Source organism: Equus asinus, chromosome 16 (genome assembly GCF_041296235.1).
Source record: "Equus asinus isolate D_3611 breed Donkey chromosome 16, EquAss-T2T_v2, whole genome shotgun sequence".
NCBI lineage: Eukaryota > Metazoa > Chordata > Mammalia > Perissodactyla > Equidae > Equus > Equus asinus.
Genome location: NC_091805.1, coordinates 22669750 through 22692036, shown reverse-complemented (window position 1 = coordinate 22692036; position 22287 = coordinate 22669750). Strand labels below are relative to the sequence as shown.

The 22287-nt window shown below is 38.8% G+C and overlaps 2 protein-coding genes across 9 annotated transcripts in view; one reads left to right on the top strand and one right to left on the bottom strand.

The window, feature by feature from the left end:
• The window catches only part of HS2ST1 (heparan sulfate 2-O-sulfotransferase 1), a 166909-nt gene extending 165388 nt beyond the window's left edge, over positions 1-1521 (bottom strand). For 3 of the 7 annotated variants that reach the window (XM_070486762.1, XM_070486763.1, XM_070486766.1), the window contains exon 1: positions 994-1129. Coding sequence is in view for 4 of the 7 variants with exons in the window: in XM_014827566.3 (XP_014683052.1) it covers positions 994-1117 (124 nt within the window). In the remaining 3 variants the exon portion in view is untranslated. Of the gene's footprint in view, positions 1-509; positions 767-993 lie in introns of those variants that run through there. The other 4 variants (XM_014827566.3, XM_014827565.3, XM_070486764.1 and 1 more) reach the window with 4 other exon arrangements.
• A 98-nt stretch (positions 1522-1619) lies between these two features.
• The window catches only part of SELENOF (selenoprotein F), a 37098-nt gene continuing 16430 nt past the window's right edge, over positions 1620-22287 (top strand). The window contains exons 1-2 of one of the 2 annotated variants that reach the window (XM_014827563.3): positions 1620-2146; positions 8059-8226. In XM_014827563.3, the coding sequence (XP_014683049.1) occupies positions 2063-2146; positions 8059-8226 (252 nt within the window). In that variant the 5' untranslated portion in view covers positions 1620-2062. The remainder of the gene's footprint in view (positions 2147-8058; positions 8227-22287) is intronic. The other variant, XM_014827564.3, reaches the window with a different exon arrangement.

Here is a 22287-nt window from a genome sequence, read left to right as displayed (position 1 = left end):
CCTTCCCTATCCCAAACCCTTCCCGACCGCCAGAACTCGTTACTATTCTGAAAGTACCTATTACCTGAGCATTTTTCTGGTCTTTCACAACTTCACACTTCAACTTTTTGTACTTCAGACCTCTTCTCCCACTAAAGTAAGCACTGTTAACTCCTTAAGGTACTTAACCACATGGCTAAATTTGATAATCTTACTTTTCCTTTCTTAAACTTAAATCTCACTATAATTCCAAGTCAGCCTTCCCTCCTCTTCTGGATTCACTACATCAACACTGCCGCGAAGCAACATACATATACATCCGTATTCTTAAGCCCAAAATATGAATCAGTTTAGCGCCACCAGAAAAGAAAATTTAACGCCTGGATGCCTCGTTTCAGTACCTCGTTGAAGCCTTTTATTTGCTTTCCTGTCCTACCTGGGCAGCCTATTGCTCCCGTCCGTTGTGCGGTCCCTTGCTGCCCCCAGGACAAGCGTGCAACTCACTACAGTGTATTTTTTTTTTTACTCACCATCATTCCCAGTATCTCTCTCCATTTCGGCGCATCTACCCCTTCGTGAATCTCCCCAACCCCAAAAGATTCTGTATCCAGGTGCCCAAATCTCAAATTAGAATACCCCCGGCCTGACATTGCCGGGGATTTCTGGGCGACTTCTAAGAGAACGCGAAAGGCACTCCCAGCCGAGTTCCGTCTTCTCTCGCTCCCTCTCGGTGGAAAGCCTACTTCGGGGCAACCCTTCGGCGCTGCGAAGCCCAAGCACGCAACCTCTGCCCCGTGACCTCAAGAGCCCAGCACGCCACTCAAGCTTAATTCACACCATTGTCGGAGCTTGTGCTCTCCATGCCCCCGGTCCCAGCTCTCTTTGCAGCCTCTTTCTGGCTCCTGCCCTCAAGCCAGACCCCAGGCTAGATGAACGCCCACTTGCTCCGGTTGCAATACCCCCTGGCCCGGCCCCCTTCCACGCCACTCAGCCCACAGGAGCTCCTCTCCTCACCTAGCTTCGACCGGGACTCCTCCAGCTTCTGGATTTGGTTCTCCAAGAAGAGCATCGCCACCGCGAAGGCCACCACCGCCAGCAGCTGCAACTTAGGCGGCATCATAATCCTGAGGAGCCCCATGAAACCCGCTGCTCGGGATCAAGACATACCGCGGGGGGCGGGGAGCGGGGCCCCGGAGGCGAGGGAGACGCCGGGAGGAGCCCACCGAGCCGGGAGAGAGGCAAGAGGAGCGCGACAGCGAGAGAACCACCGCAGCGACCCCCCTTCTCCCCTCCCCGGTCCCCCGCCCCCAGGCGCCAACACCGACGCCGCCGGTGCTCGCTTCTCCTTGGCCGACTCAACGACCGCCCTCTCCAAAAGCCCGCGCAGCAAAAGCGGCTGCCGGGCTCTCGCCTCCCTCTGCTGCCTCAGTCCCCGACCCCCGCGCCTGCCTGCCCGCCCGCCTCCCTCTCTTCCTTCCTTCCCTCCCTCCTTTGCTCGCGGCCGCGCGCTCCTCCGCCAGCGCTGCGGCTGCGGCTGCGCCGCCCTCAGCCCCGCCCCCGCCCAGCCCCCTCCGCCACCACGCGCACGCATCTACGTACGCTGCTCGGCAACCAGAAGCTCCGCCCCCTGCTCCTGTTCAGTTCTGCTTATTGGACCGGAGAAGCCAAGCGCTTCGCTCTCGGTTAGTGTTACGGTTGGTTTCCTGCGCCCTAGGTGTCAACCAAGACGGCATTCGATTGGGTGAACTTGGAGAAGGAGGCCGGCCGAAACTGACGAGGGCGGGGCTTCTTGGCGGCTTGATGAAATGTCGCGAATGAAAGGAAGGAGCCCAAAGAAGCACAGATTTGGGGAGTTTAGGAAATTGCCTGATATGGGTTATGGAAAGGACCTAGCGACGTTACATTTATGTCAAATGTAAAGATATTTGATCACCTTTAAGCTTCCAGATGCCGTTGGGTAATACCTGTCTCTGCAGAATAAGAGACTTGATAGCAACGGCCTTTAGCAGCCTGTTTTGGATCAGGCTTTGGAGTGGACGCCCTTAGCTGAGGGGTCCTCTGGGCAACCAGAGACCTACGGAAGATGGTAGCGATGGCCGCTCGGCCGGGTGGCTGGCTTGGGCCGGCGTTTGCGCTTCGGATGTTGTTGGCGACTGTACTTCAAGCGGTGAGTGGAGATCCCCTCGGCTGCAGCCCCAGGGCGAGTGGGAGGGAGTGCGCCGAGGAAGACGGAACCACGCTTGAAAAGGGCGGGAGGACTGGGCTTCTTTAGCTACCGGAAAGTGACGTGGCTTCATTCCTCTTTTGTATCCTTCCCCGCCCCGGGTTTCTAGGGGTTCTTTCTCCTGTCTTCAGACTATCTCGAGTACTTCTCTTGTAGAGCTCTAGCTGAAAACAATCTGTAAATCACACGGTGAAAAGAAAAGGCAATACATCCTGGAAAGGAATGAATATTGTTTTCAAACGGGCAGAAACACAAGGGACTACCGTTCCTTATGACAGGGCTCCCAGATCATAGAGGAAAACCCTCAAGTCTTTGATCCAGGGCACACTGCCTGTTTACTTCCTTCTCTCAGTTGTTAGTGGTCTCTCTGATTCACTGTTAGACAGCGTTTTCCCTCCGTTCTTTGGCATTCACGTACCGCTGGGTGCACTTCCGTGCCATTTGTTGTTTTAAACAACGTTGTTGCCATTAAAGAAGTTACTCTGTATAATAGAGCATGATTTATTTTTGAAATTGTTTCCTAAAATGATAGCCTTCACCTCGTTTAAAATCTCGTTTAAAATCGGGTAGTGTTAAGCAAGTTTTTTATTTCGTTTTTCTCCATTAAGAGAAAAAAATGTGTTCTTAATCTTTGAATGGGGGAGAGGCTAATTTTGACTTAGTTTCCTATTCACTCAGGAACGACTTAATCTTGGTTAATTCCTCCTAAGAAGTTTACAATCCATGTTTTGCTGTGTGAATAATAAAACTTTTTTTAATAGACACTGTCCTTTTACAAGTTTTTTTTTGAATCAGCTTAATTCTTCAGGTATTCCCTTTCTGATCCTGCTGAAAGTTTTCTCCTAGGAGACCTGGTTTAATTGATTTATTCAGGGTGTGGGGGAGTTATGGCCTATACTGAAGGCCTCTATAAACACCTCTGCTTTACTTTCATCAAGGGGTTTGAAGATCCTACCTGTATGCTTTGCAACCATACTTAAAGGTGGATTCTTCATTTCTCTCATTAGCACTACGGTACTCTATTATCCAGGCATTTGATGCCTTAGAAATTACTGGAAAACCCCTCTCTAAACTCAAGATTTTTTTTGCCAGTCTTAGGTAATTTGAGTTCACCACCATGCAAAGAGAAAAAGGACTAACATTTCAAGTTACCTTGTCCTTATTTCCCTATCTCTTTGACTGTTGTTTCATTGTTTATGGAGGGTAACCATCCCAAAGTTTAATGGCTTAAAATAACAACAATATCTCATAGTTGTGTGGGTCTGAGCAGTTCCTCTGTTGATTTCCTCTGGCTTCATTTATGCAGCTGTGTTGAGCTAGTAGGTCAACTGGACCCAAAAGTCCAAAATGGATTCATTCTTAGGTAGTGCTGTCAACTAGGACGACATGGTCCTCCTCTATGTGACCTCTCATCCTCCAATAGGTCAGACCAGCTTCTTTTCATGACAGTCTTAGGGCAGCACCCCTAAAGAGCAAAAGCTGCAAGCCTCCTAAAGCCTAGCCTGGGAAATCACATACCTCACTTCCACCTCACCAATATTTGTCAAAGTTAATCAGAAGACCAGTCTGGATTTCAGGGATGAAGAAATAGACTCCATCTCTGCATGGGAGGAGTGACACAATCACATGGCAAAGAAGTGTACATACCAGGAGAGGAAGACTTTATGACCGTTAGACAATCTACCATAATGACCATCCACAGAATTCAAGTCAGAAACTTGGATGTCCTCTTTGACTCCTTTCCTTACGTACCTCATCCAGGCAATTACCAAGTCTTTTACTTCCTAAATATCCCTCAAGTCCATCCACGTATTGTTAATTCCTCATTCAGGCCACCGACATCTCTCTCCTTAGAAATAAGCCTCCTGGTTCACCTTTTGAATGATTAGAATCTAAGTGGTTGACTTTGCCAGCTTCGCAATTGCCCAAGCCAGAAATTAGTCATTTTAAATTCTTCTTTTCCCTTTCATTCTGAATCTAATTAGTCAATGAGCCCTTAAAAATCTCTACTTAATTCTGTCTCCACAGTAAATTCAGGCTAGCATCTTTGCTTGCCTGGGATTACCACAACAGCTTTCTTAACTCATCTCCCCGTCTCGTTTTCTCCCTTTCTAATCCAGTCTCTGCAGTGCACCCAAAGTCATCTTTCTAAAACTTAAATCTGACATATTAAAACTCTTCAATGAATGTCTCTGTTTTAAGGTGAAGTCTTTACTCCTTAATGTTCCTTAAAAAGGCCTCTTTGACCTGATGTTGGTTTGTCTATCCAGGCTTAATTCCCAGCATTTACCTCTCATGGGAGAGCAAAAAGGTAGAGGTGGAGAATTGGGGTCGCTTGTTTTAGTATATCTCACATACCCTGTTCTCCCTCACCAGGCCTAAGGTAAAGTGTTTAGATAAAATGCAAGGCTTAACTTACATCCCATTTCCAGATTTTCGAAGTCAGATATACTCTCTCCCTTGCATAATCAGCATACTTTCTGCTGTATTGCGCAGATCCACGATCTTAACCACACCATAGCTCTGTGTATGTGTTTGTATCTCTCCACTCCCCTTGCTCCCATGCCAGTTAGAATGTAGACAAACGGAATACGGGGACCATTTTTCTTTTATGTGTTTTTTTGTTGTGCCTCACGTGTATTTGTTCATTTAAATCCCTCTGAATGGCCCCCTAGTTCATTTGTGCTGGTCCCTTGCTGTCAGAGTCATCAGGATACCTGTAGTTTGTATAGAGCGATGATGAACCTCACCCACTCCCACAAATACAAAATGACTGAAAATAGAGAGTCCTGAGCAATTCACCCCTGTTGCCCCTGTTGAACTGTTTTAACTCCCCTGAGATTTAGTCCTGTCTCTTCAGAAATGAAAGCAATACAATCCTTGAAAATGAAAAGGGAGGAGTGGAGGATTGTTAGAAAAACACTAAGCAGTTAGAAAAACTGCGTTTCACTGTTCGCCTGAGGCTGGGAAGGCCAGTGGAATAAGTCGTTGGCAGTAGTAAAAATAAGCCAAATCTTTGGAATAAAAAGGGCAAGAGGGAAGAATTTCTTGGCACGTTGAGGTTGAACTTCTGGTGTGGATGGAAGATTTAGCTGCTACTGTGTTAATTCACACCTGTGGGTCCTCAGACTAGACAAGTTGAGTTTGCCCCACTGTCTGTGCCTCTTGATAGCTCTAATTTAAAGTTAATAACAATGCATAGTTATCAGCATTCCAGTGAGGTAACAACTGGGAGGATATAAAGTAATTTAATCTGGAAATACGTTCTGAGTATGCTTAAGCATTAGAAAAGTCTAAGGGAGCTGTTTTCTAGAGTGCCCCAGAACTAAGTGGTATTCGGTTCTTCATTCAGAAAGGCACTGTGGTGAAAGCAGTATAGAATGATATCATTGCTTCTGAGAAACAGCACCCCACCTCCCACCTTCCTCTTCACAGGTTAACATCTGGATCAGTCTTATTTCCATGGGTGGCACAATTATAATTGTCAGGGTTTGGGTTGTTATTCTTAGTGGTACATACAATAATGGTGCATCATGTATTCTGTGATAAACATAAGTTAATAACAGAGGTTAAGGGTTTTGAGGGCAGGCCAGGGTTAGAATCTTGATGCTGCCACCTCTTGTTTGCTGTGTTGTCTTAGCCAGATCACTTTAACTCTCTTAAGTCTCATTTCTTTCTGTGTAAATTGGAGATAATAATGCCTATTTCAGAGGATAGTTAAGATTAAATGGGATAATAATGTAAAGTGCTTGGCAAAATATCTGGTGCATTATAAGAGCTTGCTGTAGTGGCTGTGTTTCTCGTTTCATTTTCATGGGGTTCATCTGTAACTTTTATATTTTTTTGCTTTTGTCTTAGATTTGAAATCTGTTCAAAGTTACATGAGAAACCTGTGAGTTTTCTGGAAGTAAAGACCCAGTAAGGTTGGGTGGTGAACGTGATGTAATCTACACAGAGTATGGAATATATTATGATGTACATCCAAAAGCTATATAATGTTATAATCCAATGTTACTGCAATTAAAAATAAAAATTAAAATTAAATTAAATTAGAAAAAAGATACTGAATGCATTGGGAGGAATAGATTTTAGGAAAAAAGATAAGTTTCCCTGTTGGAGTTTTGAAGTTGCAATGCCAGTGCAACATCTAAATGAGACATCAAGTAGGCTGTTGGCTTTGGAAGCATGACACTCAAGAAGACAACTTGTGGGGCTGGCCTGGTGGCACAGCGGTTAAGTTCGCATGTTCTGCTTCTCAGCAGCCTGGGGTTTGCCGGTTCGGATCCCGGGTGCGGACATGGCACCACTTGGCAAAAGCCATGCTGTGGTAGGCGTCCCATGTATAAAGAAGAGGAAGATGGGCATGGATGTTAGCTCAGGGCCAGTCTTCCTCAGCAAAAAGAGGAGGATTGGCAATAGTTAGCTCAGGGCTAATCTTTCTCAAAAAAAAAAAAAAGACGACAACTTGGGAGTTTTCAATAAATGGGCATTTGAAGTCATGAAAAAGATGCAGTTGTCTACAAAAAGTAGGTGAAGCAGAAAGAACCAAAAATAGAAATGGGAAACAGCATTAAAGAGATGCATAGAAGAGGAAGAAGGAAGGGGACAAGTTCATGGAAGGAGGAGAACAGTTTTGAATGCCTTTGCATTTAGTGATTTTTGGCAAGTTTACTTGAGGGGTAGGGTGAGAAACCAGACTATAGTAACAGTTCAGAAATGACAGAATATGGGGAGACCAATGAGAACCATAGAGCTTGAATACATTGAAGAATTGAGTTATCAATTAAATTAAATCCCTGTAGAGATGGCAGAAGATAGAATCCAAAGCACAGGTAGAGGGACTGACCTTAGACAGGGAGGTATACCACATTCATGGAAGTGTGACAGAAGAGTGGATGAGGGAAGAGAACTAATATTTTTTGGAAGCCTGCTTTTGCCAGTCACGTTGGTTGGTTACTTTGCATAAGTCGTTTCATTTAATCTTTCCTGCAATCTATTTTATGCAGCAAGTATTGCTCCTGCTGTATCAGTGAGAAAATTAATGGTTAGGGAGATTATCTTGCCCACAGTCATAAACATCTTCTAAGTGGTCAAGCTAGTCCCTAAACCTCAAAGTTTTATTTTTGAGGTGCTCCTGCTCTCCCCTACTCCATTCCCTTCCGCACCCTTCCCTACTAGATGTGAGTGAAGATATGCTGATATAGGGAGTGATAGAGATCTAGACATTAATGTTACTCTATAGACCTGTATGAATAGGTGCTAAGTTCTTAAAATGAAATGGGAATTTGTTTTTCTTCTTAGGAAATTCCTTTAAAAAAAACTACTCAATGTTTGTTTAATGAAAGATATTATATATAATATACAAGTCATAAAGAAATAATATGTAGTATCTTTTTTTGTTAATCCATATTCTAGCTAAGCTGAAAGGTGACAAATTTTTAAGAAAAAAATTTGTGGGGTAGGTAGGAAGAACCAAATCTCATATAAGATTACAGAGTTTAAAAATAATTAAGAATGGGGGCTGGCCTAGTGGCATAGCGGTTAAGTTCGAGCACTCCCCTTTGGCGGCCCAGGGTTCACAGGTTCAGATTCCTAGCACAGAACCACACCACTCATCAAGCCATGCTGTGGTGGCATCCTACATACAAAATAGGGGAAGATTGGTGCAGATGTTAGCTCAGGGCCAATCTTCCTCACCAAAAAAAATAATAATAATTAAGAATTTGTCTCCAAATCAGGCATTTCAGTAACTCACCTCCAGTGTGTTAGATTTTGACAACCCTGATTTCTCCTTTTTTGGAAGCTTTATAATATAAATATGGAATTATATTTTATTTCTTCTTTCTTATTTTCAGGTGTCTGCATTCGGGGCAGAGTTTTCGTCGGAGGCTTGCAGAGAGTTAGGCTTCTCCAGCAACTTGCTCTGCAGCTCCTGTGATCTTCTTGGACAGTTCAACTTGCTTCCACTGGATCCTGACTGTCGAGGATGCTGTCAGGAAGAAGCACAATTTGAAACTAAAAAGGTGGTGTTTTCTAGTATCTCTTTTCCATTAGATGGTTTAGTTGTGATAGGGTAAAGTATTAAATTGCTTAATCAACTTAAACATAAAGAAATCTCTAGCTTTTACATTTTGTAGTTTTAGCGACTCACTGATTTCTTGCCTGGCCCATTAAATCAATCAAAGCAAGTAGGAAGGAAAAGTACGGTTCCATACCAGACCTCATTCTACCATGGCTGTCCAGCAGAAGGGGAGCAGAATTACTGTAGCCTGCTTGGATCCTAAAGCTCTTCAGTCTTCCTAACTTCTGGCCACATGAAGTTGAAGAATAATTAATTAGTTGTGTTTATTCATTTGTAATAAGAACCCCATTTTATCAGGAAATCTGAGATGAAAGTGAAGCACTTATTACCTGGCACGTAATTGTAGGCAATAAATTATAACTTTTATTATGGTTAACAAAGAATATGGCCTATTAATTTACACGCCTGTTACCAATATTTCCAGACACCTAACCTCACCTTTTATACTGAAAACAGTCAAGGATATGTAGTTTTAACTGTCCAGTAAAATCTGCCGTGTTTTGACCCACTGTTCAAGTTAATAGTAGACTTGCTGAATTTTTAAATCTTTTGATTAAAGACCTTAAACTTCTTTAAATTATAAAGTAGCTTGAAAAGATCGTTTATGTTATCCAAATAAAACTGAATTAGTGAGATCCATGTTTTGGGGGTGAGAAAAAATGTTAGCATCTCTCTGTTATGTTTTCTTTTAATATTCTCTTTCACTTGTACATATTGAATTCTGTTTAAGGGTTAGGGTTTGTAAAGCTTTCAAACAGTAATTGTGTCTTCTCATTATTAGGTAGTAAAAGTTTATTTCTAATACTGAGTACAATTTTGTAATATTAAAAGAAAAACAAGCAGATAAGCTTTGAATATGTTAGTACTAAACCAAAATGTAATACTTGATTTCTCAGCTATGAAACTGAAATTCCCCAGTGTCCCAAAAAAGGTTTCCAAGTCTTCTGGGTTTTTCATTTTCTTGGTTCTCATATACCAATAATATATTTTAATGTTTTGAAGATTTCCATACATATAAGTTAGTCTTTATTGCGTGTAACTAAAATCTAAACAAGTTTTGAAAACTTGACTTTAAATAGATCTAAGACATGGGACTTAACTAATTTAGTAGGACCCTTCCCCCTTGTTTTTTGTTTCGTTTTTTTTGTTTGTTGATGAGATATTCACATGCGACAAATTGCTGGAGGAATCTGTATGAGTCATCCTCTCATATTGAAGCTATTATTAGCAGTCCATATTAGTGGTCCATATTACTACTCAGCCAACAATGATTATTTCCTTAGACACCAAACTTAGACTGAGTAACAAGGGAGGTTTTATCATGAACGATCTTTATCACACACTCCCCCTTGTAATTAAGGGTACATTGAGAGGTTCCACTCTTTGACTGATATCAAATGTGCCTAAACTATAACCCAAGTGCATATAAAAGCTCTTTTTACTTATTGCCCTTTCTCAATAATCCTTCATGATACACAAGTTTCGTGGTATAGCTTTACTGAAACCAAGCTTGGATCACACACTCTCAAATTAATTATATTCCTGTTCGATCTTCAATATTAGTTGAGCTGTGTATATTATCTTGACACCTTTTAGCAGTTACAGCTCAGCAATAACAGTAGGCCAGTGGTATGCCTGTTAATATAAGCTTAACAAATAACAAGCTGAAATGGTTATTGTATCTAAGTACAAGTAAGCCTGTATCCTAATACACCTTTTATGCTGTATCTGTTGTTTCTTTTTTTCTTTTACTCCTAACCCCTAACCTCTCAGATGTTCTTACTGCTCATTAAGTGTTTGCTAGCACACTGTTGCATAAAACCAATGAATGATTTTCTTTAATAGGCCTCGTGAAACCAAAACATACCAAAAATACTTAGAAATATTACTGGAGGTATAAAAATATGGCAAGTCGGACACACCTCCATTTAGATGCAAACCACGTTCCAGTATAGAAGCAGTACTTGCTTTAATCTGTGCAGTACTGCTCTCTGGATTATTGGTATGTGATCATAGGTAGCAGTATATACAATATTTTTTTATGTCTCTCTCAACTCTGGCTTAAGGCATAATTTTGAAATCATAGTTTAATTTAGTCCTAGTTTAATAAAAGGAAAAATCTACGTTATATAGACTAGTCCCTTACATAAAAAACATTAAAAATACTTAAACATGGCCATATGTCTGTAAATAATTGTGAATATAAGTTCTTCAGAAGAGAAAAATTGAAGTTTATATACAGGAATGTTTTAGCAATTTATGTATAATAAAGAAATGTTACCAGAACACTCATTTTGGTTCTTTCTTAGTTGCCTGCTTTATAGGTCTGTCCAGGGATGAGGGTAACCATTTTTAGGAATGCTTATTCATTTCACAGCCTGAATTTAGCCTCTGATAGCCAGAAGCAGAAAATTTTCTTTAAAAAAGATTGATGACAATAAGAGCAGAAAATGTCTTTGAAATCCCTTATCATACTGCAAAGAGATAATCGATTATTCTTTTTATTTGGTCTTCTCCCCTCCCTAGCCGCCCTCTGCCCACCATTTTGATCATAAAGGATCTACCAAGCATCACAAATACTATCTAGAATGAAATTTTTTGGTGAGGTATTTTACTACCATTTTAACTAGTTTTGCTTGCAGCTGTGTACCTAGATACAGTTTCCAGACGTTAGTAAGGATGCTGACTTAATTGTGAAGAGTGTGCTAATTTGTAGCTTGAAGAAAAAATGTAAACTAAAGAAAGAAAAAATATTTAAATCTTGGTGCTACTTTTATGCAGTTAGTATTTACTAAGTAGCGTATGTAACTTTACTGTTATATAGAGAATCTTAAGATGGAAGGGAAGCAACTGTTCTCTTTTTCGTTACTGACTGGCCTTTTCCTTGGGGCGTAAAAACATAGTAACTGCCGGTTCCTGAGTATGGTATCTTACAGCTATCCCATCAGAAAAGGACTAATTCTTCCTCATTTACATTTTTGTAATAGTTTATACAAAGATTCTTACTAGCTTAAGTTGGGTCACTAACCAGTTATTAGCTAGGATAATGTAAGAACCATTAGCTGCCACAGTAGCTATGTGGAATGTTGCACTGGGGAGCAGACAGATGAGCAGTTTGCAGGGAAGAGCAGGTTAGGTACTAGGTAAGCCATCCCATAGATATCTGTTCTATTTTTCCCCTTAATTACTAGAGTACACCACTTTTACTCGAGCTGTTTTTAAAGATTTAGGTCAAGTGTCCCCTCTTCTGGGAAGTCTTCCCTAATCTCCCTCCGCCCTTACCCACCACCACTCCCAAGCTAGGCTAGCTACACCTCTGTATCCCAGAGCACTTCAGGATACTTTGATTTGCATTTACCTCCACTATATTGTGTCTGTTGTTTTGTTTGCTTTCTCTCCCAATAAATTATGCTCTTTGAAGTCTGACTGTTTTTTATGTTTCTCAATCTCCAGCCTTTAGCATACAGTATTTCATAAGTTTTTGTCTTTGAATAAGGCTGTTTTTACTAAGAACAAGTTAGAAAAGGTGATTTTAAAAAAATATGATGTTGAAAATATACTTGAAGTTTGTAGATGCTTATTAAGTATATTTTCCTGTATTTCACTTATGTATCCTGAATATAAAGAATAAGATCATTTGTCTCCATATTGGCAGTTATCCGTTAGTAATACTTTGTTTATAATTGTTCATTTAACTGTAAATATAGATATCTCATTTCTATATTTATAAAGATATCATAAGCTCCAAAATCTGTCTATAAAGAGATATGTAAATTATTTAGCACAAATTTTTGGTGATTCCAGTCTGACCACTAACCTTAATAGAAAGTTATTCAAAGAGCACGTAACCATTGGATTAAAAGAGTTTCCTGGGATTTCCTTAGGGATAAACATAAATCAGATATTTTTTTTCTGTTAAGAATTTTTTAACCTCTGTTTTCTAAGATTTAGAAAATTAAATGTAGTATTTCAATAGAGGGATTATTTTTCTTATCCTTTCGTAATCTTTCCAGTTCTGTGAATTTGAACTTGATTATGCAGGTAGGTGCTTTTTTCCTGTCTTCTCGTTCATTTACGTTTTTCATATCTTAATGACAGTGATTTCAGCTTCTTCCAGACATTGTTATTGTAGAACTTTTCTATTTCCTCTTAATTATATACCCCTATTTCCTTAGTGAATACCTGTTCTTTTTAAGATCTTGGTTCACCAAGATCCTTGTAGTCCCACTGCTTTTTTTTCTTCTTTCGTAGTATTTTTATTTAATTGGTTTTTAGTACTTCCTATTTTTTGTGTTCACACCTACCTTATCTCTGAACTACTATCCTGAGGTTTGGCTAGTTACCAAACCAGAGCCCCTTCTGGGAGAAAAGAATCCACTTGGCTGAATTACTCATGTATATGAACCAGTAAGAAAATTACTTCAACTTAATTTGCTCTCCATTCAGTCTTTATTGTACCAGGAGGGAGTTTAGAGTAGTGGTTGAGAGCACGGGTTCTGGAACCAAACTACCCAGGTTCAGATCATCTGTACTCAGCTAGTGATCTTGGACTAATTACTTGATCACTCTGTGCCTGTCTCCTCATTTATAAATTGGGGAGGATAATAATAGTTCCTATCTCATAGAGTGGTTATGAAGATTAAATGAGTTAATATATGTACACTGCTTAGAATAGTGCCTGGCATGTAATAAGTACCAGGTAAATACTTGGGGCTGGTGGTGTGACAGTAGTAGTAGTAGTATCTGATATGCTTATGAAGAAAAAAAAAACAAGAAACAGGGCCGGCCTGGTGGCATAGCAGTTAAGTTCACACACTCCTCTTTGGCGGCCTGGGGTTCGCAGATTCGGATGCCAGGTGTGGAGGTAAGCACCACTCATCAAACCATATTGTAGCAGCATCCCGTATAGAAAATAGAGGAAGATAGGCACTGATGTTAGCACAGGGCTAATCTTCCTCAGCTTTTAAAAAGAGGAAGATTGGCAATGGATGTTAGCTCAGGGCCAGTATTCCTCACCAAAAAAGGAAAAACAAGAAAGAAACAGAAAATTTGGAAAACTCAGAAAATAATGAGTGCTGTTGGCAAAGTAGAGTAAAAAGAAAATAGATAAGAGATATAACATGAACTGTTAGATTTGCCAGTGATAAAAATTTGTAACCAAATTTTCTGTTACTCCACTGTTAAGCAGCCAGCCCTGGGGGTCTAGTGGTTAAGATTTGGGCCAGGGTTCATTTTCCAGTCAAGGAAACACACCACCCGTCTGACAGTTGTCATACTATGGCAGCTACATGTTGCTGTGATGCTGAAAGCTATGCCACTGATATTTCGGATGCCAGCAGGTTTCAGTGGAACTTCCAGACTAGGCAGACTAGGAAAAAGGACCTGGGTTCTGTCAGAAAAATTGGCCATGAAAACCCTATGAACAGCGGTGGACCATTGTCTGATACAGCACCAGAAGGTGAAAGGATGGTGCAAAAAGACTGTGTAGGATTCTGCTCTGCTGTACACAGGGTCTATAGGAGTTGGAATCGTCTTGAAGACAATGCAAACAATAACCACTTTCAAGCTCCTGGATCAACTGACTCATGAAGAAATATAACAGAATTAGTAGTATGAAAACTTTTACCACTTGCAACTACTTATATGGAACAAAGTACAGAAATAAATTATGTCAAACAACCTAGATTTCAAATTTTTGAGTCCTGCTGATTGACGCATTTTAATGAGGAAAATACTACAAACTTGAATTTTTAAAATGTGTACCATTTTGATCATTTTAAGATGCTATACAAAAGATTGCATGTGGAGAGAAAACGTTTTGCTACTAAAAAAATTCTCAAAACCATTGATAAAGTTAAGCTCGATTTTGACAAACCTATTCTGAAAATTGAATGAATGAGACCTATATTTTAAAGTCAGTTTGAAGTAAAATATATTACTGGTTTTCAGACCACAGGTCATTTTATTTCAGATATTTGTAACCTTTCAGACCACACATCAGGTCAGGTCAATATCTATCCATGATATTCTTTGAAACCAGAAATAACATAACAGAAAGTAAATTAAACTATGTGTGATATAAAAATAATCACTTTGCTAAAAAAGCAAGCTATCAAACTAATCACATTTATTTCTAATGTACCTGATAACATTCCTCTGCTACTTACTTATATTTTTAATCTAATACTTGGTAATAGATTTCAAAGGTTTAAGAAAATTTTGGGAGAGAAAAGCTTAAATGTAATTTTTTAAACTCTATGGATTGAGAAGAAATTTCTTTTATTTGAATTTTGGAACATCTTGGTCTCATTCACAGAATACCAGTGGAAGCCTAGGCTTCAAATCACCAAATTATACCATTACTAGTTCTGGAAAATAGCTCAACAGTTAGGTATTTGATAAAGGGTATTTGTTTTCACTTAAAAATCTGCTTTTCAGATAGTATAAAAATATTTATCTTCAATAATGGTTGCATTACACTAGATTTGAATACATGGACCTAAGTAGTGCATAAAATAATTTTAAGAATATAGTTAGATCTCCTCCACTTCCTACTCCATTACCTAGTTGGAGCTAAACTAATGTTGAATGACTAGCTCTATATGATAACAGTCCCATTTTCTGTGTGCATAATACTCTGCTTTCGCATTTACATGCACTCTAAGCAATCCAGAGACAATACAGAGGTAATATTAACATATGTATAGTTTGTCAGAAGTTTATTGCCTTCTTGCTTTTCATAAGAGTTTTTGAAAGAGTTGAATTTTCATCTCAGCTTCATTGCTTACCAGCTTTGTGGCTTTGAGCTAGCAGATTCCTTTTTGTTCTTCAGTTTGATCTTCAGTTTTGTTGTAATAATTACATTGACTCACCTTTGAGTGTTTATTTTACTTTGGTTATGTGCTAAAGTGTTTCACCTACATTGTCTATTTAATCCTCACAACAACTCTGTCGTGTAAATGCTGTTATCCCTATTTAACGGGAGAGGAAACTGGGGTATAATCTGCCCACGGTTGCCCAGCAATTAGGTGCCACAACCTGGCTTCATCTCAGGTCTTTTTGACTCCAGAGCCCCAAGTTTTTAAACCTCTACACTATTTTGCCTCTCATCTTGAAAATGTTAATAGTTATACCTACTTTACAGAGTTACTGTAAGAAAATAAATGAGTTAAATATAAAACACCAGACTGGCTTTCTGAAGGTCCCTCTTGCGTTTATAGTTAACAATTTTAATAACACAGGTCCACTATTAGTTTCTATTTAAAATTGTCAAATCTTTATTCCTCAGTTTACCACAGACTTTAATGGCTCCCATTACTTGGTGTTTTTCAAAAATATATTAACAAATTTGACTTTATTTAAGGTCCAACCAAACAAGTATTTTAAACAAGTCACTTAATTCTGGTAAAAGAGCATCAAAACATTTAGTTACTTTCAATTTACGTGGAAATTCTGTAGCCAATTTCAGAATAATTTAGAAGTCAGCTTAAACAACATTATTCAAGACAGTGGCAAATTTTAAGCTTTAGCCTAACAGAAACAGAATGCTACTGGTGTGTTAAACATAGGATGAAACAGAGGTTAAGCTAACTGTGCGTGAAATTGTAGTTGCTAAAGAAATTTCACACTTGCTTAAAATAACTTCACTTTTGTAGTGTGTCTGTAGCATCGGTACATGAACTGATTTCTGTAAAAGAAACATATAAGTGTCTTCAACAGATTCTAATTACAATAGAAAAGCATTAGTCACAGAGAAGCTTTTTTTAAAGATCTGAATAATGTTTGGCAACAGTTCAATTTCAGTGTAAGAATCACTAAGACTCCTGAGTAGCAACAATACTAAATAATGACAGAAATTATTTTTAATAATGATGACACAAATTATTATTTAATGATAGCCACTAACATTCATTAAGTTATTATATGAAGGTACTGTTCCAAGCAGTTCATATAAATTAATTTATATAATCTTCTTCCCAATAACTCTATGAGGTAAGTACCACTATTATCCCCATTTCATAGCTGAGTCTGAGGCATAGAGATCTTGCCTAAAGTCATACAGCTAATAAATGGCTACAGAAATATGTATCATGTTTGCATAACAAAAGTTTTAAAGTTTATTTTGTGTAATTATTTAATTGAACTGAAAATATTAAATTTTTCATATTTTCTAAATGTGGCATTTCATCTGCCTTTAATATGAAAAACAAACCTAGTCAGTTTTTTTAGGTATTTGCAAATTAGGATCAATATCTATCGAGCATAATTAAAACTTTCTGTCACGTTTGCAGATTCTAATATTTTAAAATGAAATAAACCCTTAAAGTAATTCATGATCTATGTCCAGGCTGTCTTACAACTACATTTCCTGGACATACCTACCTCAGAGTCAAAGTAGACTTTCCATCTCTACACTAAATATTTTTTCTTGGTATAGGAGGCTCTGAGAATGCCAAAATAAGACAATAGTCACTGTTCTTGAGCAGAAGAAGAAATAAGCATGGAAATGGGACTGTTAGAATGCAGTTAGCAGGATATTCTGTTGGGCTAAAACATAATATCCAATGTTTTGAAGGTAACCACTAAAAGAATTAGAAATAAAATAAAAGATGGAAAGAGGAGGAAATTGATAAATCTCTTAAAGTTGGTATATTGAGAACTATAGATATAACCATATTAATCATTATGGAAGTGACCAACAGAAAACTAAAAGCAGTAAAAGCTATTGACTGGCGGTGGGAGGCAAAGAAAAGTTTTTACTTCTTATTTAATCCCTTCAGTACTCTTTCTTTGCAATTATTATTTCCAGGTGCATTGATTTCTTTACAGAATTCAGTGAGATGTGTACTGTAAACAAAATATATTCATGTGCCATGAAAGCAGACAGAAGGAAGGGCATAACCATTTGACAGGTCAGGTAAATATCACCACTTGCTTATATAGAAGTTGATGCTTATGATAAATTGGAAAATAATTAGAAGAAGGTCATCTCTGGCAAAAGGAGAAGTTCTTGGAAAGGCACAGAATCTTGAGAGAGATGGCCATCTGAAATAATCAGATAGCTTGGTTATGGTGAGAGAGAATTGTTACCAAACCAGGCTCGTTTTGCCCGCCTCATGGTATGCCAGTCGCCGAGACAATGAGTTTGTAGCAGAGTAACGGTTTATCACGGGGCAGTCAAGCAAGGAGATGGAAGAAGTCTCAAATCCACCTCCCTGAAAATGGGGGTTAGGGATATTTGTGGGATAGAGGGACAGGGTGGTCTGAAGTGTGGAACAGATGATTGGAGGTAAGGAGAAGTGAGGTAATTGATGATCTGCACAAGCGTAGTCAAGCTTCATGGCTCTTCACAGGATGCACATTCACAAAATGGTGACCTTAGTATGATCTGAGGGTGGAGTTTTAGGCCCCCTGATATCAAAGGGTCACCAGTTGGGCATCCAATGAGTCAGTGGTCTTAACCAGTCTAAACTGGATAAGGAGCCGACTCAGTTCCTGAAAACCTTAAGCACCCCATCTCTTACCCTGGTGACCCAAGCATCAGAGATGTTATCTATAGGGTGGTCTTTAGTAATGTATTATCTAACGACTTTTGCAAACAGACAACTGACTGAGTATAGTTAAAGCAAGTTGGCCCTCAGCTTCATGATGGTTAGGTAAGTAGGGCCGGTGTATCTTGATAAAAAGTTTGGACTCTATCTTATAGGCAGGGAACAAAATTAAAGGATTATGAACAATGAACTGGCAGATTTGTATTTTAATATCTTTTGTTAGTGGTGTGAACAACAGTTGTTAGGGCAGAGGGAAATACTGTTGCCAGAAAAGTAATTTATATTGCTGTTATCCAGGGGCAAGATACAAGGGCTTAAGCCAACACATTGGTAGTAAAAATGGAGAAGGAGCAGATCTGAAACAGATTTAGGCGATAAAACCTACAGGATGTATTGACTTACTGGATCGGAGGGGAGAAGGAATGAGTGAGGATGCTGCCCAGTTTCTATTGAGAAACTGGTAACCCGACACAGGAAGGCTATGATAGACTTCAACTAGTTACAAGGTAGCCCTTTAAGGCAGTGGGGAGGATGGAAGAAGGGGCAGCAGCAGAGGAAAACTTTATAATAAAGCCTGAGCAGCCCTTAGCTACAAACTACCTTTTCAGTTTTCTTTTTGAAGAAATAAGTGTTAAAAGTTTTAATTTAGAGGGCCATGAATTTTATCTAGGTAACGTAATGAATTCTAAAATTGATAGTATACTTGTCAAAGAGTGGGCAAAAAATTAAATGTGTGGAATGACCTAGTTTCTTTTGGTCTAGTTTCATCTTGCTACTCTTAGGTTTTGTATAATATTTAAGCTTTTGGATTATTATAGTTTTATTTTTGTGTCTGTTCTTAAAATATGTTAGGTGATTCCTTTCTTTCAATAGAGAGAAACCATAATTTAATTTGTGCTGCTGTTTTGTTTTTTATTTCAGATACTTGTAACCTTTCTTAAAGATGGTCATAATTCCCCCCCCCCTTTTTTTTTAAGATTGGCACTGAGCTAACATCTGTTGCCAATCTTTTTTTTTTTCCTTCTCCCCAAAGCCCCCAGTACATAATTGTACATTCTAGTTATGGGTCCTTCTAGTTGTGGCATGTGGCCTGATGAGCGGTGCCATGTCCACACCCAGGATCTGAAGCAGCAAAACCCTGGGCCACTGAAGTGGAGCGTGCTAGCTTAACCACTCAGCCAATTCAGGGCCGGCCCCTTAATTCCCCTTTTTTGTGACAAACAGTGGTGTTCAGTATTGGAATGGTAATAGCAACACTAACAAAAAGAACTGAGGTCTCTTTTGAAAAGCAGCTTTTGCTGCCATAAATGGCACCTTCATGTTCAGTTTTTGGGGCTATCGAATGTTTGGATGTTGAACCATATTTTGTCTGCATCTCAGTTTTTCAAATTAACAGGAAAATAGGTGATATTTTTCAAATGCTGAGGAGCAAAAAAACATTGAATTTTTTATTATTGAGTGCTATCAACTAAATAGTTTGCCATTTTGTGAAATATTTTTACCTTTATTTATTACTGAGGGGTTAATTGCTTTTATTTAAAAATTACTTAGATATTCAACCTTAGAGTCATTATTACGAATTCTTTGGATATTTTAACCTCAGGAACTACAACAGCTGTTGTGTCGAATTATTTCCTTTCGTTGTATGATATGTCCTAAGTATCAGTAGAATTGAATGCATTGCTCCCAAATGATGCCCCTGGATTATTCATACTTGTAGCTGAAGTATGTACAGGAAGGTGTGTGTGTCTGTATCTGTGGGTGTAGTTGTTTCCAGGTGAAACTCTCATCATTAGTCTTATCTCTTGCTGGTGAGATTCTCTTTTTTTTAGGCACATATACAAACTCTGTTTCTCATCACAGTTTTGAAAGAAGCCTTGTTCTTTTTTTTCTCAGATTTTATAGTTGGAATGGTCTAATTTAGAATGTGGTGGTGTCAGAAACATTTTTATTTTTTTTTAATACATTTTCATTGAGCTTTTTAGTGGAACAGTGGTTGTATCTTAGTGGAAGGATTCCCCCGGTGCATTCTTTCCTTCCTTAGAGCCTGATTTAAATTGAGCTAGATGTTACCTTGCTTGTCTTGTAGCTTTCTCAACCTCAAGTCAGAAACTAAAGACACAAAAAGGAATAACACTTTAATAGTGTAGTGGAATAAGTTTTAAACTTACAGAGCTTCCATAGGCCTAGACATTCATTGCTTTATATTTTTTCAGAGTTTAGTAGAAAGCACCTAAAAATGAGTAGGGTAACCTCAGGGGTATAATATTAGAGAATTATATTTACCAGCATGGTTTGCTAAAATTGTAAAACTGAACGTATTTTCCTAATCCTCCATATTCATTCATTGTTCCTATGCAAGAATACCATCAGTCAGAGTGTGTACGTGGACGGCAGCGTCAACAGATTCACAATCTGCCTTATACATTTGCTGTTTCAGTGACTTAAAGTGAAATCTTGACAAAAGCTTTTTACTAGATCACAAAAAATTTAGTACTCTAATTATTTGTCCATGTATACTTGTAGCTTATTATTTCTAGCACTCGAGGCACTTTAAAAAAATCAGAAAATACAAAAATGATTTGATGAAGAATAATGAATTAAGATTTAAAACATTAGCAGATTACTAAACATATAGTTTTAGTTGAAAACATTTTCCCTGCAAGTTAACTGGCCAAATTTTGTTAAAAATAGATTCTGCGTGATACATTTTTCCACTATATGAAAGGAGTAAAGTTGATTTTAAGAAATTACACTGGTTGCAGGCCGGACCGGTGGCTGAGTGGTTAAGTTCGCACGCTCCACTTGGGCGGCCCAGGATTTTGCTGGTTCGGATCCTGGGCACGGACATGACACCACTTGTCACGCCATGCTGAGGCGGTGTTCCACACACCACAACTAGAAGGACCTACAACTAGAATATGCACCTATGTTCTGGGGTGATTTGGGGAGAAGATAAAGCAGAAAAAAAAAAAAAGATTGGCAACAGTTGTTAGCTCAGGTGCCAATCTAAAAGAAAAAGAAAAAAATTAACTGTTTGCAATTAATGTTTAGAAGAGTGGCTCACTTATATATTTGAGTGTATCATAATTGTTTTTATTTAAGATCTCTAAATAATATATACTACCCTGCTTTCATCATGTTATAGCCATACTTCCTTATTTTTAAATTCCTACATTTTATGTAGGGCAAGCCTTCAGTAGACCTATGAAATAATTACTCCTCAGATCTGAATTCTCTTCAGCAGTTAAAATTTTTCCTTTTGTTCACCTAACATTAGAGAATTTTCTTCATATTGCTACTTAATATTCAAAGCTCTTTGGGTTTTTCTAGTAGTACTGTTGAATTTCTGTAATACTAAAGTCTTGCCTTTAAAAGAAGATTTTGAAAATAAGAATGTATGGCTGCAAGCAGTACTTCGTACGGGAAGGAAAACAGTGTACGGCAGCATTTGTCTTGCTTTAGTCAATGCTCACCTGGTTTGCCTTTGTGAATTGCTTTGGTTAGTCTGTTGAGCAGAAGCCTGCTGTTTGATTGTTTTGCAATTTTTGCCTCATTAATAGTCGAGTATAGTCCAAGGCAGTGATCCATCCCTGGCTGCCCATTACAATCACTTGGGTAGCTTTAAAAGTAGTGACAGTCATTAAAGTACTGATGGCTGGATCTCACCCCCAAACAGCCTAATTTATTTTGTCTGAGGGGGCTCTAGGGATCAGTAACTTTCAAAATCTTCCCAGGTAATTCAACTGTGCAGTCAGGGTTGAAAACACTGCCCTAAGGTAATTTCAATTTGAAAGCTTGGGAAATTTTGGAGTGGCCGTTCTAATTACAGACGATCAGTGAATGCTAACCCTGAATACTCCCTAAACAGAAAGCTCTATTAACTATGAAAATGGGTTTCAAATACAGAACTTAAAACTTAACCAATAATGTGAAGAGAAATATTATAATAATAGCTATTGTTACTTATTAAGCATCTAAAGAATTCAGGCTTTTCACATGTTGCGTGGTTTTTTTGGTTTTTTGGCTTTTTGGCTTTTCAGCTCCTTTTAGCAACTCTGGAAGGTAGGGATTATCTCTTTTGTTCAAACAGTAAACTGAAGCTCAGAGAGAATGATTTATCCAAGGGGACATGCTGCTTGTAAGTGGCAGAGCCAGAAGTGGACCATATACGCATTTGATGTTATAACTTGAGCTCTCTTCACTATACTGTTAAAAGATAAACTGAGGCATGTTAAAAATTTTAATAGTTTGAGCTCAAATTGAGAAATCGATTTGAATGAGGCAGTGCCAAACTGGAAGTGGTTAGGAGTGCTCCACCGACAGGAGTTAATGGCAAGACTTTTATAGAGAAGATGCAGAAGCAAAGCAAGGAAATTATTTCATAGGCTCTGGCTGAAGTGGTCACCTTATTTGGGAAAGCCCAGTTGGCTGTTTGTGATTGCTTGTCT